Genomic DNA, 17,236 nt, shown 5'->3' with positions numbered 1-17,236 from the left:
ATTAGCTACCTTCCAATCTGCAGGAACCGTTCTCAAATCTGAAATTTTGGAAGATGACAACCAATGCGTCCAATATTTCTATAGCCACCTCTTTCAAAGCCCTAGGATGAAGGCCATCAGGTCCAAGGCTTTCAATCCCATTAATTTCTGCGGAACTATATTTTTTTTCCGACTACTAATTTCTTTTATTTCCTCATTCTCGCTAGACCCCTGATACTCCACTATTTACGGGAGGTTTTTCGTGTCTTCTTCTGTGATGTCAGACACAATGTATTTGTTTAATTTCTCTGCCATTTCCTTATTCCCCATTATAATTTCTCCCTTTAGGATATAGAAAATTGTGGCAAGGTAATGGCTACATGATTTAGATAAGAAATAATTTATGGTTCTTGGATTTCGGGGAAGGTTCGCAAACAAGACCTTTTTTTGGGGTGCGGGGGGAGGGGAGAAATTTGAAGGATCACTAAATCTGGAGGATTAAAAAAAATAGTTGGTATTGGATGGAGTGTACCAAATTCTAATTCCTTGCATCAGGGATTCTTAGAATGTTTGTGGTAAATATGCTTCATATTGTCACATTAGAGTGCATAGTGAACATCCTGATTTAAAGTTGGAAAATGACATGTTGCAAAATCAAACAAAGTACAGTGGAGATTCTATGGGGATCAAAAGTGGAAATTCATTTACTTTTTCAGAAAGTTGGAAGACATTTAAACGCTTGGTGTCACATGTATCTACAATTCTGCTTAATGGCAGGGTTTGATCTATAAATTCCAAACAAAATGGTGTTTGAGTTATAAGTGGAGACAATCAGAAACCTCCTAGATATGGTTTGAACAATAGAAGGAGGTCAAATTCAAAATTAAGTGAAGAAGTGGGGTATGAATGTGGCTTTCTGAAATGATCTGGGTAGAGATAATTATCAGTTTATTTTACCAGTCATGTACTTGATCAAGGCAGGAATTATGGGCACTTGATGGTGTGATGAGTCTGGAGCTGATCTGGTGTACAGTTCTGAGCAGATATTAGCAGAGAATAGACTATTTGGTTGACAACATGACTGGGTATTCAGTGCTTTTAATTGAGCATAGTAATAATTTGCAGTGTTAAGGGTGGTACTGAACAGGCATTGTTGGACAACCATTTTGAAATCGACAGTTCCAGATGAGCAAGGGTCTCCTGATGAAACGTCAATGATAAATCAATGGGATATGTCAGGAATGGAACAAGCAGGCTATAGGAACCAAGACTACAAGATTTGTAGGAGAGCCTTTGGGAGGCACTTGACCTTTTTAAGTTTAAAAAAAAACTTTAAAACAGAATTTGTTTTAAAAGTTTTCTTCCGAGGCTACGCTCCAGCAGCAGAGAAAGCTGTTCTGCACTGACTGCTTGGAGGTAAGTAGAAGAGTAGCCCAGGAATTAAACTCTTTCAATTTCTTTCCCTGTGGATAGATGCCTGGCTTCCATTTCGTAGCTCCCCGCCCAGCAGCACTACAAAGATTGGGGACATGAAATATTCAACATGTATTTTATCAATGAACTAATTCCATTTTCATGTTGCTTTCTGCTGTGTCTAAATTGTTTTTTCTCCTACAGAAAGTTTATGAATAAGTTGCAGAAGCCAGTGCTAACAGGCCAGCGGTTCAAGACCAGGAAGAGGGGTAAGCTTTCCAGCCCAACTCTTTTCACTTGCGAAATATCATATTTGGATCAAGGGAATTGCATTGCTGCCCATCAGAACAGCATTATTTTGTGGTTTTGAATAAGAACACAGATCAATGCAAGGAATTTCTAAAATCATCTGGAATTATTTTATAATTTTTTTTAATAGTAGAAGAACTGGGTTGGCATTTTATTCTTTTGGATGTAAGATTCAATGGAGAGTCTAGTTTGCGTGTTGTCAACCGATGAATAACCTAATGCAATACTTAAATAGTTGATACCACAATTACTTAATTTCTTTCAAAATGCCAACATCACAAAAGTATCCTCATAACATTCATGATGTTCAGCTAGCCCATTCACCTTTTTCACCATATAGTGACTATGCCACTTTAAAAGATTGATGACTTGAGTATGGTAAAGATTTTACATTGCGTTATCCAGGAAGATTGGAACTAGTGTATGACTGAAATTATGGTCTGTTTTGTACAGATGAAAAAGAGAAGTTCGAACCGACAGTCTTCAGAGACATCATCATTCAAGGTCTTAATGAGGCTGGGAGTGACCTGGAGGCATTAGCCAAGTTTTTGGATGTAACAGGCTCAAGACTAGATTACCGTCGTTATGCAGACACACTGTTTGATATATTGATAGCTGGGAGCATGCTAGGTAAATATGAATCCGACTTTTTTTAATAGATCAGTAACTAATGAAGAAAAGAGTGAAATGTGGCTTTAGGATGAATGTTAAACGGGCTGCTCCCTCAGAACTGAGAAGATTTACTAACTGATTTAGACTATGGGCCCAAGTTTCCACATGATTTGCGCCTGATTTTTAGGAGCAACTGGTGGAGAACGGACTATCTTAGAAATCGCAATTCTCCACATTTTTTTTTCCTGCAGTTCTAGTCAGGTAGAACAGTTCTACTTTGGAACAGAATTTTTTCTTCAAAAGGGGGCGTGTCCGGCCACTGACGCCTGATTTCAAAGTTTCCACAGTGAAAACATACTCCAAACTAACTTAGAATGGAGCAAGTGAAGATTTTTGTAGAACTGAAAAAACCTGTTCTACGCATTAAAAAATCAGGCGCAGGTTACAAATTAGGCGTCCAGAACGAGGTAGGGGGGGAGGGGGGGGGGGAAAGGGAAGTCATTAAATTCTATAATAAATCCTTATTTATACTTCTACAAATATTATACAAATAAATCCAACCTGAATAAACATTTATAAGCAAAGAAAAGATTAAATAAACCATCTTCCTACCTGTGTGAAAGTGCTTCAGCCATCGTTCGTTCCCGCGGAGATGGGGGGGAGGCGTTCCGTTCGTTCCCACGGGAGGGGAGGGGGGAGCCGTTCCGTTCGTTCCCACGGGGGGGGGGGGAGGGTGGGGGGATTCGTTCCCGCGGGGGGGGAGGGGGGGAGCCGTTCCGTTCGTTCCCGCGGAGAGGGGGGAGGGTGGGGGGATTCGTTCCCACGGGAGGGGAGGGGGGAGCCGTTCCGTTCGTTCCCACGGGGGGGGGGGAGGGTGGGGGGATTCGTTCCCACGGGAGGGGAGGGGGGAGCCGTTCCGTTCGTTCCCACGGGGGGGGGGGAGGGTGGGGGGATTCGTTCCCGCGGGGGGGGAGGGGGGGAGCCGTTCCGTTCGTTCCCGCGGAGAGGGGGGGGAGCCGTTCCGTTGGTTCCCGACGGCGGGCAGGGGAGGGGAGGGAAACGGCTGCCTCAACTTTCTGAGGCTTGCTGCAAGAAGCCTCAGTGCTGATGTGCTGATGGCAATGTGCCTTTATTAAAAAATGTTCAAAAATTAAACAGCTACAAAGAACTACAAAAATGGCCGAGTGCCAATGTTTCCTTCACACTGCGCGTGTGCGAACGCTCCAAACCGCACGCGCAGCGTTGCCGGCAGGAAAAGAACTAATTTAAATGGTACCCACCCCCTCCCACTTACAAAATCGGCGCGAGTGTAGGCTCCGCCCCCCTGGGCGCCGCGCCAGGCAGACATGGAGCTGCAGGGCGCTCGAGAATAGCGCGGTTTTTTTTAGGTGCCGTTTTAGGCGCGAAAAACGGGCGCCCAGCTCGGAGGGGCGCCCGTTTTTTATCGTGTGGAAACTTGGGCCCATATGAGTCAAAAAGCTACAATTTTTGAAAATAATTGCTTCCTTATTGTCTTTATTCTGCTAGTTTATTCCTGGGAAGAATTTTTAAAAGGTCATACTTAAAACCAATAAAACATTTATACAAAATACTAGTAGCAAAGAATTTTTTTTTGTTATGGAGCAGTTTTTAGTAAACTGTCCCTTACTGCCACACCAACAACTTACCGTCTTTAACGTAGAAAAACATCCCAGGTGCTTCACAGAGGTGTGAGGAAAAGAAATGGATGCCAAGACACAGGAGGAGACATTGGGAGGGGTGATAAAAAGCTTGATCAAAGAGGTGGATTTTAAAGAGGGTCTTAAAGGAGGATGGAAGGTGGATAGGTGTTCCAAAGAGTGAGGCTTAGTCTACTCTAGCACTGTGGTTATATTATTAGACAAGTAATCCAAAGGCCTGGACTAATAAGGTGGAGACGTGAGTTCAAAACCCACCACGACAGCTGTGGAATTTAAATAAATCTGGAATAAAAAGCTAGTATCCGTAATGGTGACCATGTAACTACTGGATTGTCATAAAAACCCAACTGGTTCACTAATGCACTTTAGGGAAGAAAATCTCCCATCCTTACCCAGTCCTGGCCTATCTGTGACTCCGAACCAAGCTCTCTGAAATGGCCTAGCAAGCTACTCAATTATAACAAACCGCTACAAGAAACAATAATAATAAAACCGGACAGACCAACCGGCATCGACCTCTGCACTGGCTTCGGACACAAAAAAAGAAACACTCGACCTTGCAAAGTCCTCTTCACTAACATCTGGGGACCTGTGCCAAAATTGGGAGCGTTGTCCCACAGACTAGTCAAGCAACAGCCTGACATAGTTATACTCACAGAATTGTATCTTTCAACCAATGTCCCAGATTTCTCTATCACCATCTCTGGGTATATCCTGTCCCACCTGTAGGACTGAGGATGCCAGTTGGGTTTTTCCTGACAATCTGGTAGTTTCATGGTCACCATTGCTGATACTAGCTTTTTATTCCAGATTTATTTAATCAACTAAATTTATATTCCCCCCCCCCCCACAGCAGTGGTGTGATTTGAACTCGTGTCTCTGGATTAATAGTCCAGTAACATATCCACTATGCTACCATGCCCCTATACTCCAGCTATAATTGGATAGGCAAGAGTGGAATCAAATGAGGGCAGTCTCAATGAGTTAGATAATGGTCACTAGTCTTAAATGTATTACAGGTGCAGCGCGCCGAATTCGGAACCCTCGGGACCGAGGCCGTTCCGGATTTTGCGTTTTGCCGGATTTTGGAACGTCTTTCTGACGTCACGAATCCGGAAACACCTGAGCCCAGGTTTGGGTATTTCCGGATTTCTGAACGTCAGGAAGGGGGGCTGCTGGTCGATGAGTTGTTCGAATGTTCGGGTGGGGCCTCACTACTGTGGAGTTGTTCGCGCGGGCCCCGCCGAAGAGGAGATGTTCGTGTGGGGCCTGTCGCAGTGGAGGAGTTCCTTGTCTGGCCCGAGGTAGGTGGGGTCAGGCATCCGAGGTGTGGGGTCGGGGGGGGGTCGGGGCGAGCCGAGGTCGGGCTGTGCGATGTCGGGACTGGCGAAGTCGGGCCGGGCCAAAGTCGGTTCGCCGAGGCTGCAGGAGTCCAGATATCGGAACATTTTCCGGTTTCCGGACGACCCCGCCATGGATCGGCCCGTTGTCCGGATTTCGGAACATTTTGGATTCCGGAACTCCGGATTTTGGATCACATTTTTAACCAAATTGCACAATTGTAATCTCTCTCATCTGAAACTTTATTTTCAATATGATAAAGAAACTCTAGAATATAATGGTATTCACCAGAGAGTTACCTCCCATTTAACGCTGTAACAAGAAGTATTTATTTACATTGAAATGAAATGGGATGGCAGTCCTTAAACCACTTTAGTTAGTAATTCTCAGAACTTGTAAGAAAGTTTATATCATGAAACATTCAGACTGGAAAGTACAGCTAGCTTAGCTAATTGGATCTTTACATAGCAATGCTTCAATGAAACCATTGAGATTATATTGACGAGAGTCATCTGTCATCTCTTTCTGTTATTAAAGTGGCTTAATATCAATAACTATGCAGGTTTTGCAAAGAAAGAAAGAAAATATAATGAGAAAAGTCATCCCCCTTTACAAAACTTAGTTCAATAACAACATTTTTTTCTGTGAAAAGCTGCTTTGATTCAAAATGGAACAGTAAAATTATCCATGTGATAATTGCAAAAGCTTCAAAAAATTTATAGAGAGCTGGCTTGGGAGCTTTTCAGTCAGTAAAAAGTAATAAGGAGTTTGTGTTCAAAATTTATATGATCAACAAAATAATAAGATATGCAGATCATCACCATACAACGGTGGCTTCAGAACAACCAGATTTCTTGAGCGAACTGGAGGGTTTGACTTGGCTTTGTTCCCATCGCTCACTGAAATGCCTCCTACTTGCAGTGAGTTTTCTAACAAAGGTAGATCATTTGTTTCACCATGGTTACAATTAAGTCTCCTAAACCAGCGTGATAATAAGATTGCACAAGGTAGGAAAAGCCATAAAATAGCTCAAGAATAACAAGGCTACAAGTGCGGATGGAATCCCTGCTGAGGCGCTAAAGTATGGTGGAGAGGTGTTGGCGCAGATACATGACCTCATCTCTCTCATCTGGAGGGAGAAGAGCATGCCTGGAGATCTCAGAGATGCAGTGATTGTGACCATTTTTAAAAAGGGGACAAGTCCGACTGCAGCAACTACAGAGGAATCTCCCTGCTATTAGCCACTGGGAAAGTTGTCGCTCGAGTTCTCCTCAATCCTCTTCTCCCTGTGGCCGAGGAGCACCTCCCAGAGTCACAGTGTGGATTTCGGCCCCTACGGGGCACAACGGACATGATCTTTGCAGCGCGACAGCTGCAGGAAAAATGCAGGGAGCAGCGTCAGCCCTTATACATGGTCTTTTTCGACCTTACAAAGGCCTTTGACACTGTCAACCGCGAGGGTTTATGGAACGTCCTCCTCTGTTTCGGATGCCCCCAAAAGTTCGTCACCATCCTCCGTCTGCTCCACGAGGACGTGCAGGCCGTGATCCTTACCAACGGATCCATTATAGACCCAATCCACATCCGTACCAGGGTCAAACAGGGCTGCGTCATCGCTCCAACCCACTTCTCAATCTTCCTCGCTGCCATGCTCCACCTCACAATCGACAAGCTCCCCGCTGGAGTGGAACTAAACTACAGAACCAGTGGGAAGCTGTTTAACCTATGCCACCTCCAGACCAGGTCCAAGATCACCCCAACCTCTGTCGTTGAGCTACACTATGCGGACGACGCCTGCGTCTGCGCACATTCTAATGTGGAACTCCAGGATATAGTCGATGTATTTACTGAGGGATATGAAAGCATGGGCATTACGCTAAACATCCGTAAGACAAAGGTCCTCCATCAGCCTGTCCTTGCCGCACTGCACTGCCCCCCAGTCATCAAGATCTACAACGCGGCCCTCGACAATGTGAACCATTTCCCATACCTCGGGAGCCTCTGATCAACAAAAGCAGACGTTGATGTGGAGATTCCGCACCACTTGAGATTCGAAGTGTGCCAGTGCAGCCTTCGACCCCCTGAGGAAAAGAGTGTTCGAAGACCAGGCCCTCAAATCTACCAGCAAGCTCATGGATTACAGAGCTGTAGTAATGCCCGCCCTCCTGTATGGATCAGAGACATGGACGATGTACAGAGGATACCTCAAATCACTGAAGATATATCACCAACGATGTCTCCGCAAGATCCTGCAAATCCCCTGGGAGGACAAGCACACCAACATCCGTGTCCTCGTCCAAGCTAACATCCCCAGCATTGAAGCACTGACCACACTCTATCAACTTCGCTGGGCAGGCCACATAGTTTGCATGCCAGACACGAGACTCCCAAAGCAAGTGCTCTATGCGGAGCTCCTTCACGGTAAACAAGCCAAAGGTGGGCAGCAGAAACGTTACAAAGCCTCCCTGATAAAGTGCGACATCACCACTGATACCTGGGAGTCCCTGGCCGGAGACCGCCCTCGGTGGAGAAAGTGCATCCGGGAGGGCGTTGAGCACTTCGAATCTCAACGCCGAGAGCGTGAAGAGGTCAAACGCAGGCAGCGGAAGGAGTGTGTGGCAAACCAGTCACACCCACCACTTCCCTCGCCGATTGTCTGTCCCACCTGTGACTGTGGCTTTCATATTGGACTGTTCAACCACCAAAGAACTCACTTTGGGAGTGGATGCAAGTCTTCCTCAATTCCGATGTGTGTGTAATATGTATGCGTATATTTTATTTATTTATTATTTTATATATATATATATATATATATATATATATTTTTATATATATATGTAAATAAATTGAGAATCAACTGGGGAAGTTCCTTTGTTTGTTCCTTGTGTTTCCTACGTCATCTAAAACACTGAGCTAGAAATTAGTGTTCGCCGCGAAAATTGCAGATGTCACCGGCAACCTTCCTTTGAGCGCCCTCCTAGTGGCGTTAGTGGAGACCTCCAAGGCAGGGCCAGTCCTGAAGTGGCATTTGAGCTTTGCACAGTCTTTGGGAGCAACGCCGTGGAACTTGCAAGGAATTGTGACCAATTAAAGAGGCAATGCAATCAAAACTAATACAAATTAAAATGCAGTAAAAAATGCAGTTTTCAGTCCTTTCATCCTTTCAAACAAAATTTAACATTAAAAAGAAGTCCCAAATGCAATAAATCAGCTCTTTAAAGCTGAATTTCCTTCCGAACCACAAAAAATAGGAAAACTGCTTCAGCACTAACATAAATGGTTCAGCAAACTAGGGAAGGGGCACCCAGGGTCTCGCACACAGCACTCCAGCTTTGTGCAGGGGGTCAACACTGCAAGGCAGGTCCTCTACCCACAGGGGCCAGGAGGCCTTCCAGAAAGGAGGATGTGGGACTACATCACCGAGGCTGTCACTTCCAGCAGTGTCACTCCCACCACCTCGCTCCAGTGCCCAAATACTAGTCACGGTCAGTGAATGCATCTTCAAAAGCCTCCTACCAACTGCACTACTAGCCTCACACCCTGCTCAATGCAAGACCCCCACCCCCAATCACTCACCTACCAACAATCTGCACCAATCACTAGGCACATCTCCCATTCCTAGCATCACCTCACTTCCTTGGAGGAGACGGTGCTGGCCATTCTTGGCAGGGACATGGCTGAATAAATCACATGCCCAATTAGTTTAGTGTGGCAATTATCACTTTACAACTGCAGGACTGAAAGGATAAAAGATGCCAGTATCCTCATATGTTATCCTTCTGGCATGCACCTCTTGCTTTGCCGCCCTCACCTTACCACAACTCCACCCTTGTGCCTTCCTCATTTCATACACACAAAAAATGCAGCCTACCCAGCCAGATCCAATCCAATCCAATTACTTGAAATTTATTTTCAAAATCCATTCATCCACTTTTTTTTTGTCACAAACCAAAATATAAGGGCTTGAACTAAAGTTGTAACATAATGAAGACTTTAAACATTTACATATTTCACTAAAGAATGCCTAAACTTTTACAGTTGTTTCTTGCTTCTTTCATTGTCTTCTCTCTGAGAAAGCTGGAACTATACTTAGTTGCTGCACCCACACCCACACTCTGCTTCTCTCCCCTGCCTCAATCCAGGATGTATCACTCACTGTTATTTTTAAACCTCACCAGTCAATTTTTGATGCCCAAGCCAAAGTCTCTTTCTGAAGCTCATGAAAAATTGGTGCACCCTCGCCAATCCCCAGCTCTCCTTCAGCTGTGCTGCAGTATAGCTCTCTGGTGCTTTGCTGTGCTCCATTGCTGTAGCCATTTAGCATGAGTTGGTTTGCTAAGTTTTATTTCAACAGTCCACTCCCAACTCGGTTTAAAGTCCATTCCCTAGCTCCATCATCCCCCTGCTGCTCCATTCTCCTCACATAGCCACACTAATATTATACAAAATAGATAACAAAAGAAAACTGTTGCAGGTGTAAAAAGGAACAAAGAGGAAGAAAATGAAATGTAACCGAGAGAAAACAAGTGAAAGACAACAGGGTGATGAAAGTAAAAATGAGTGAACAGAAATAGAGAGGAGGAAAGCAATGAAGGAGGAGGCATATATAGAGAGAGCAAAAAGAAGTGTAGGTGTAAAGTGGAAAACCAGAAGCAGAGAGAAAGATTTATTGTGCAGACTTGTCACTGCCAGTATCCTCAGCTACACAAACACGAGTGGTTGAATCAGATAGTTTTGTTGAAATTTATTGTCAAGAATGACGGTTTGTTTAAGAAGGGAATGGTATGGATGCAGGATCTCCTGTGCCTGTACTATAATGGTTCCAATGGTTGTACCTATGCTGTACTGGAGTGTCGGCTTTCTGTGGCTGTGCTAAGCTGGAATGTAATGTTTATATATCATACAATATGTGTGTATGTATTTATAGTCTTCTGTTATTGGCTCCTGTCTTCTGCAGGCAGCAGTCAAATGAAGATAAAGTTGCATGGTTCGGGGCATGGAGGATATCTCAAGGCCTCTTATGCTTTACTCTTTCTTATTTTTCACTTTCCCTTAGAGCAAGTGTGAATAAGATAGAGAAACTAGTGGATTTTGTTGGGTAAGTAGGAAGTACTGATTACCCCTGGGTTCATCATCATAGGCAGTCCCTTGGAATCGAGAAAGACTTGCTTCCACTGCTAAAGTAAGTTCTTTGGTGGCTGAACAGTCCAATACGAGAGCCACAGACTTTGTCACAGGTGGGACAGATAGTCGTTAAGGGAAGGGGTGGGTGGGACTGGTTTGCTGCACACTCTTTCCGCTGCCTGCACTTGATTTCTGCATGCTCTCGGCGTTGAGACTCGAGGTGCTCAACGCCCTCCCGGATGCACTTTCTCCATTTAGGGCAGTCTTTGACCAGGGATTCCCAGGTGTCAGTGGGGATGTCGCACTTTATCAGGGAAGCTTTGAGGGTGTCCTTGTAACATTTCCGTTGCCCACCTTTGGCTCGTTTGCCATGAAGGAGCTCCGCATAGAGCAATTTCTTAGGGAGTCTCGCGTCTGGCATGTGGACTAAGTGGCCCACCTAGCGAAGCTGATCGAGTGTGGTTAGTGCTTCAGTGCTGGGGATGTTAGCCTGGGCGAGGACACTGATATTGGCGCGTCTGTCCTCCCAGAGGATTTGCAGGATCTTGCGGCGACATCGTTGGTGATATATCTCTAGCAACTTGATGTGACTTTTGTACATCGTCCATGCCTCCGATCCGTACAGGAGGGCGGGTATTACTACAGCCCTGTAGACCATGAGCTTGGTCTTAGGTTTGAGGACCTGGTCTTCGAACACTCTCTTCCTCAGGCGGACGAAGGCTGCACTGGAGGTGATGTTGAATCTCCGCATCAATGTCTGCCTTTATTGACGAGGTTCCTGAGGTATGGGAAGTGGTCCACGTTGTCGAGGGCCGCGTCGTGAATCTTGATGACTGGGGAGCAGTGTTGTGCAGCGAGGACAGGCTGGTGGAGGACCTTTGTCTTATGGATATTAAGCGTAAGGCCCATGCTTCCATATGCCTCGGTGAATACATTCTGGAGTGCAGCCCTGGGTTGTGGTGCTTGCCACTGGTCTAACTATGCTCAAAAAAAGCGCAGCACCAAAATGTAGGTATAATGTTATAATGTCAAATGATGCATACATATATAACTTAGCACCCATATATGTGTTGTGCTTCATGATGTCACAAGTTGATTGTCATGTATGTAACCTTCATGTAACCTTCATGTAACAACACTGCAATATTGTATATACTTGAGAAATGCACACCTTGACCACAGGGGTTGAACTTGTGGGAGACACTCCTCACCTGGCCATCCAGGTATATAAAGGGAGATGCCACGCAGGGTCATCACTTCTTGATCCTGTGAATAAAGGTGCAGGTCACAGAGTGACCTTGTCCATAGAATGTGCCTCGTGTGGATTTGTGGTATTGTGTAAGGACTTTACAGTGGCGACGAGAAACGGGAATCAACAACCCACAAGAATGGCCACCTGCAGCACAGATGAACGGTACTGTGTTGGTGAGGACTGGGACGATTTCATTGAGAGGCTTCAGCAGAGCTTTGTCACGAAGGACTGGCTGGGAGATGCAGTTGCCGACAAGCGAAGAGCTCATCTACTGACCAGCTGTGGGGGAGATGCTAAGGGATTTCTTTATTGAGGGCATCGGTCATGCCGGCATTTTCAGAAAGTTAATCGAGACCATGGACTTGACCTTGGAAGCGGCGGCGTTGCTGGCTCGGATTTTTATGGCGGGGGAGGAGGAAACCAAGAAAATATACGCGCGCAACTCTGACTCCAACGTGGCGATGGATCAGGGGGTCAATATCATTAACGCGACTCAGAGCCCAGCAGGCAGGCAAGAGCAGTTTGACACCCCTAGGCAGCAATAGACTCCAGAACAGGTTTTCAACACAGACAATGGCAGGCTGAATGGACATTTACACTATCCCAGTGGGCAATGCGTTCTGGGATGGGGCCATTGACACCCACTAACAGGGTACTCAAGAGCAGTCAAAGGGACAATCAGCGAGGAATGCCTGGTAACAGCTCTTTTGTTTACAACAGTGGGAATCTCAGTTCATACTGGAGGTGTGGGGGCAGACATGCTGCCTGGACTTGCAGGTTTCAACAGTTCGCCTGCAGAAATTGTAACCTCACTGGCCATTTAGCTAGAATATGCAGGAAGCCTGCGACCAGGCTAATTTACGAGGCGGATGGACCAGAAGAGGGGTCTGCGAAGCAAGATGATGCTTGGGGCAAATCAATGGATGCTGAAGTTCAGTGGGTTCATGTGGCAAACATTCACAGCTCATATACCAAAACGCCCCTATGATAATGAAGGTCCTATTAAACAGCATCCCGGTACGCATGGAGCTGGACACGGGGGCCAGCCAGTCACTCATGAGCATTCAACAATTCGAAAAGCTATGGCCACTTAAAGCCAGCAGATCCAAACTCGAACACATTGAGACTCAATTACGGACGTACACCAAAGAAATCATTCCAGTGCTATGCAGTGCAATGTTGGCTGTCACACACAATGGATCAGTGAACCGGCTGCCGCTCTGGATAGTCCCGGGCAATGGTCCCACATTGTTGGGGAGGAGCTGGTTAGCTGAGATGAACTGGAAATGGGGGAATGTGCACGCAGTATCATCTGTGGAGCGAAGTTCATGCTCACAGGTCCTACAGCAATTTGAGTCGCTATTCCAACCTGCCGTTGCGACGTTCAAAGGTACCAAAGTAGTGATACGCATCACCCTGGACGCCAGACCAGTGCACCACAAAGCCAGAGCTGTGCCGTATGTGATGCGGGAGAAAATTGAAAGCGAATTGGACCGTTTGCTGAGAGAGGACGTCATCTCGCCTGTTGAATTCAGCGACTGGGCGAGCCCCATTGTTCCCGTCCTAAAAGTGGATGGCTCGGTCAGGATCTGTGGCGACTACAAGGCCACTATCAACCGGATGTCCCGACAAGACCAATACCCGCTTCCGAGAGTGGAGGATCTTTTTGCCACGCTGGCAGGCGGCAAGCTGTTCACCAAGTTGTACCTCACTTCAGCCTGCATGACCCAAGAACTGGCCGACGAATCGAAACTATTGACCACAATCGCCATGCACAAAGGACTGTTTGTTTAGAAACATAGAAACATAGAAAATAGGTGCAGGAGTAGGCCATTTGGCCCTTCTAGCCTGCACCGCCATTCAATGAGTTCATGGCTGAACATGCAACTTCAGTACCCCATTCCTGCTTTCTCACCATACCCCTTGATTCCCCTAGTAGTAAGGACTTCATCTAACTCCTTTTTGAATATATTTAGTGAATTGGCCTCAACAACTTTCTGTGGTAGAGAATTCCACAGGTTCACCACTCTCTGGGTGAAGAAATTCCTCCTCATCTCGGTCCTAAATGGCTTCCCCCTTATCCTTAGACTGTGTCCCCTGGTTCTGGACTTCCCCAACATTGGGAACATTCTTCCTGCATCTAACCTGTCTAACCCCGTCAGAATTTTAAACGTTTCTATGAGGTCCCCTCTCATTCTTCTGAACTCCAGTGAATACAAGCCCAGTTGATCCAGTCTTTCTTGATAGGTCAGTCCCACCATCCCAGGAATCAGTCTGGTGAACCTTCGCTGCACTCCCTCAATAGCAAGAATGTCCTTCCTCAGGTTAGGAGACCAAAACTGTACACAATATTCCAGGTGTGGCCTCACCAAGGCCCTGTACAATTGTAGCAACACCTCCCTGCCCTTGTACTCAAATCCCCTCGCTATGAAGGCCAACATGCCATTTGCTTTCTCAACTGCATGCCAACCTTCAATGACTGATGTACCATGACACCCAGGTCTCTTTGCACCTCCCCTTTTCCTAATCTGTCACCATTCAGATAATAGTCTGTCTCTCTGTTTTTACCACCAAAGTGGATAACCTCACATTTATCCACATTATACTTCATCTGCCATGCATTTGCCCACTCACCTAACCTATCCAAGTCACTCTGCAGCCTAATAGCATCCTCCTCGCAGCTCACACTGCCACCCAACTTAGTGTCATCCGCAAATTTGGAGATACTACATTTAATCCCCTCGTCTAAATCATTAATGTACAGTGTAAACAGCTGGGGCCCCAGCACAGAACCTTGCGGTATCTCACTAGGCACTGCCTGCCATTCTGAAAAGTCCCCATTTACTCCTACTCTTTGCTTCCTGTCTGATAACCAGTTCTCAATCCATGTCAGCACACTACTCCCAATCCCATGTGCTTTAACTTTGCACATTAATCTCTTGTGTGGGACCTTGTCAAAAGCCTTCTGAAAGTCCAAATATACCACATCAACTGGTTCTCCCTTGTCCACTCTACTGGAAACATCCTCAAAAAATTCCAGAAGATTTGTCAAGCATGATTTCCCTTTCACAAATCCATGCTGACTTGGACCTATCATATTACCTCTTTCCAAATGCACTGCTATGACATCCTTAATAATTGATTCCATCATTTTACCCACTACCGATGTCAGGCTGACCGGTCTGTAATTCCCTGTTTTCTCTCTCCCTCCTTTTTTAAAAAGTGGGGTTACATTGGCTACCCTCCACTCTATAGGAACTGATCCAGAGTCAATGGAATGTTGGAAAATGACTGTCAATGCATCCACTATTTCCAAGGCCACCTTCTTAAGTACTCTGGGATGCAGTCCATCAGGCCCTGGGGATTTATCGGCCTTCAATCCCATCAATTTCCCCAACACAATTTCCCGACTAATAAGGATTTCCCTCAGTTCCTCCTCCTTACTAGACCCTCTGACCCCTTTTATATCCGGAAGGTTGTTTGTGTCCTCCTCAGTGAATACCGAACCAAAGTACTTGTTCAATTGGTCTGCCATTTCTTTGTTCCCCGTTATGACTTCCCCTGATTCTGACTGCAGGGGACCTACGTTTGTCTTTACTAACCTTTTTCTCTTTACATATCTATAGAAACTTTTGCAATCCGTCTTAATGTTCCCTGCAACCTTCTTCTCGTACTCCATTTTCCCTGCCCTAATCAAACCCTTTGTCTTCCTCTGCTGAGTTCTAAATTTCTCCCAGTCCCCGGATTCGCTGCTATTTCTGGCCAATTTGTATGCCACTTCCTTGGCTTTAATGCTATCCCTGATTTCCCTTGATAGCCACGGTTGAGCCACCTTCCCTTTTTTATTTTTACGACAGACAGGAATGTACAATTGTTGTAGTTCATCCATGCGGTCTCTAAATGTCTGCCATTGCCCATCCACAGTCAACCCCTTCAGTATCATTCGCCAATCTATCCTAGCCAATTCACGCCTCATACCTTCAAAGTTACCCTTCTTTAAGTTCTGGACCATGGTCTCTGAATTAACTGTTTCATTCTCCATCCTAATGCAGAATTCCACCATATTATGGTCACTCTTCCCCAAGGGGCCTCGCACAATGAGATTGCTAATTAATCCTCTCTCATTACAAAACACCCAGTCTAAGATGGGCTCCCCCCTAGTTGGTTCCTCGACATATTGGTCTAAAAAACCATCCCTTATGCACTCCAGGAAATCCTCCTCTACCGTATTGCTTCCAGTTTGGTTAACCCAATCTATGTGCATATTAAAGTCACCCATTATAACTGCTGCACCTTTATTGCACGCACCCCTAATTTCATGTTTGATGCCCTCCCCAACATCACTACTACTGTTTGGAGGTCTGTACACAACTCCCACTAACGTTTTTTGTCCTTTGGTATTCTGCAGCTCTACCCATATAGATTCCACATCATCCAAGCTAATGTCCTTCCGAACTATTGCCTTAATTTGCACCTTAACCAGCAATGCTACCCCACCTCCTTTTCCTTTTATTCTATCTTTCCTGAATGTTGAATACCCCTGGATGTTGAGTTCCCAGCCCTGATCATCCTGGAGCCACGTCTCCGTAATCCCAATCACATCATATTTGTTAACATCTATTTGCACAGTTAATTCATCCACTTTATTGCGGATACTCCTTGCATTAAGACACAAAGCCTTCAGGCTTGTTCTTTTAACACCCTTTGTCCTTTTAGAATTTTGCTGTACAGTGGCCCTTTTTGTTCTTTGCCTTGGGTTTCTCTGCCCTTCACTTTTCCTCATCTCCTTTCTGTCTTTTGCTTTTGCCTCCTTTTTGTTTCCCTCTGTCTCCCTGCATTGGTTCCCATCCCCCTGCCATATTAGTTTAACACCTCCCCAGCAGCACTAGCAAACACTCCCCCTAGGACATTGGTTCCGGTCCTGCCCAGGTGCAGACCGTCCGGTTTGTACTGGTCCCACCTCCCCCAGAACCGGTTCCAATGCCCCAGGAATTTGAATCCCTCCCTGTTGCACCACTGCTCAAGCCACGTATTCATCTGCGCTATCCTGCGATTCCTACTCTGACTATCACGTGGCACTGGTAGCAATCTTGAGATTACTACTTTTGAGGTCCTACTTTTTAATTTAGCTCCTAGCTCCATAAATTAGTTTCGTAGGACCTCATCCCTTTTTTTAACCTATGTCGTTGGTACCAATGTGCACCACGACAACTGGCTGTTCTCCCTCCCTTTTTAAAATGTCCTGCACCCGCTCCGAGACATCCTTGACCCTTGCACCAGGGAGGCAACATACCATCCTGGAGTCTCGGTTGCGGCCGCAGAAACGCCTATCTATTCCCCTCACCATTGAATCCCCAATCACTATTGCTCTCCCACTCTTTTTCCTGTCCTCCTGTGCAGCAGAGCCAGCCATGGTGCCATGAACTTGGCAGCTGCTGCTCTCCCCTGATGAGTCATCCCCCTCAACAGTCCCCAAAGCAGTGTATCTGTTTTGCAGGGGGATGACCACAGGGGACTCCTGCACTAC

General features: G+C 45.9%; 1 protein-coding gene across 3 annotated transcripts in view; it reads left to right on the top strand.

Moving 5' to 3' along the window:
• The window catches only part of bzw2 (basic leucine zipper and W2 domains 2), a 165,071-nt gene that overhangs the window by 63,111 nt on the left and 84,724 nt on the right, over nucleotides 1-17,236 (top strand). For all 3 annotated transcript variants that reach the window (XM_070881006.1, XM_070881004.1, XM_070881005.1), the window contains exons 2-3: nucleotides 1,597-1,661; nucleotides 2,155-2,331. In XM_070881006.1, the coding sequence (XP_070737107.1) occupies nucleotides 1,597-1,661; nucleotides 2,155-2,331 (242 nt within the window). The remainder of the gene's footprint in view (nucleotides 1-1,596; nucleotides 1,662-2,154; nucleotides 2,332-17,236) is intronic.

The sequence above is a fragment of the Pristiophorus japonicus genome, chromosome 5 (genome assembly GCF_044704955.1).
Source record: "Pristiophorus japonicus isolate sPriJap1 chromosome 5, sPriJap1.hap1, whole genome shotgun sequence".
NCBI classification, from domain to species: domain Eukaryota; kingdom Metazoa; phylum Chordata; class Chondrichthyes; family Pristiophoridae; genus Pristiophorus; species Pristiophorus japonicus.
The sequence above is the reverse complement of the archived record's forward strand: the minus strand, read 5'-3'. Positions and strand labels throughout refer to the sequence as shown.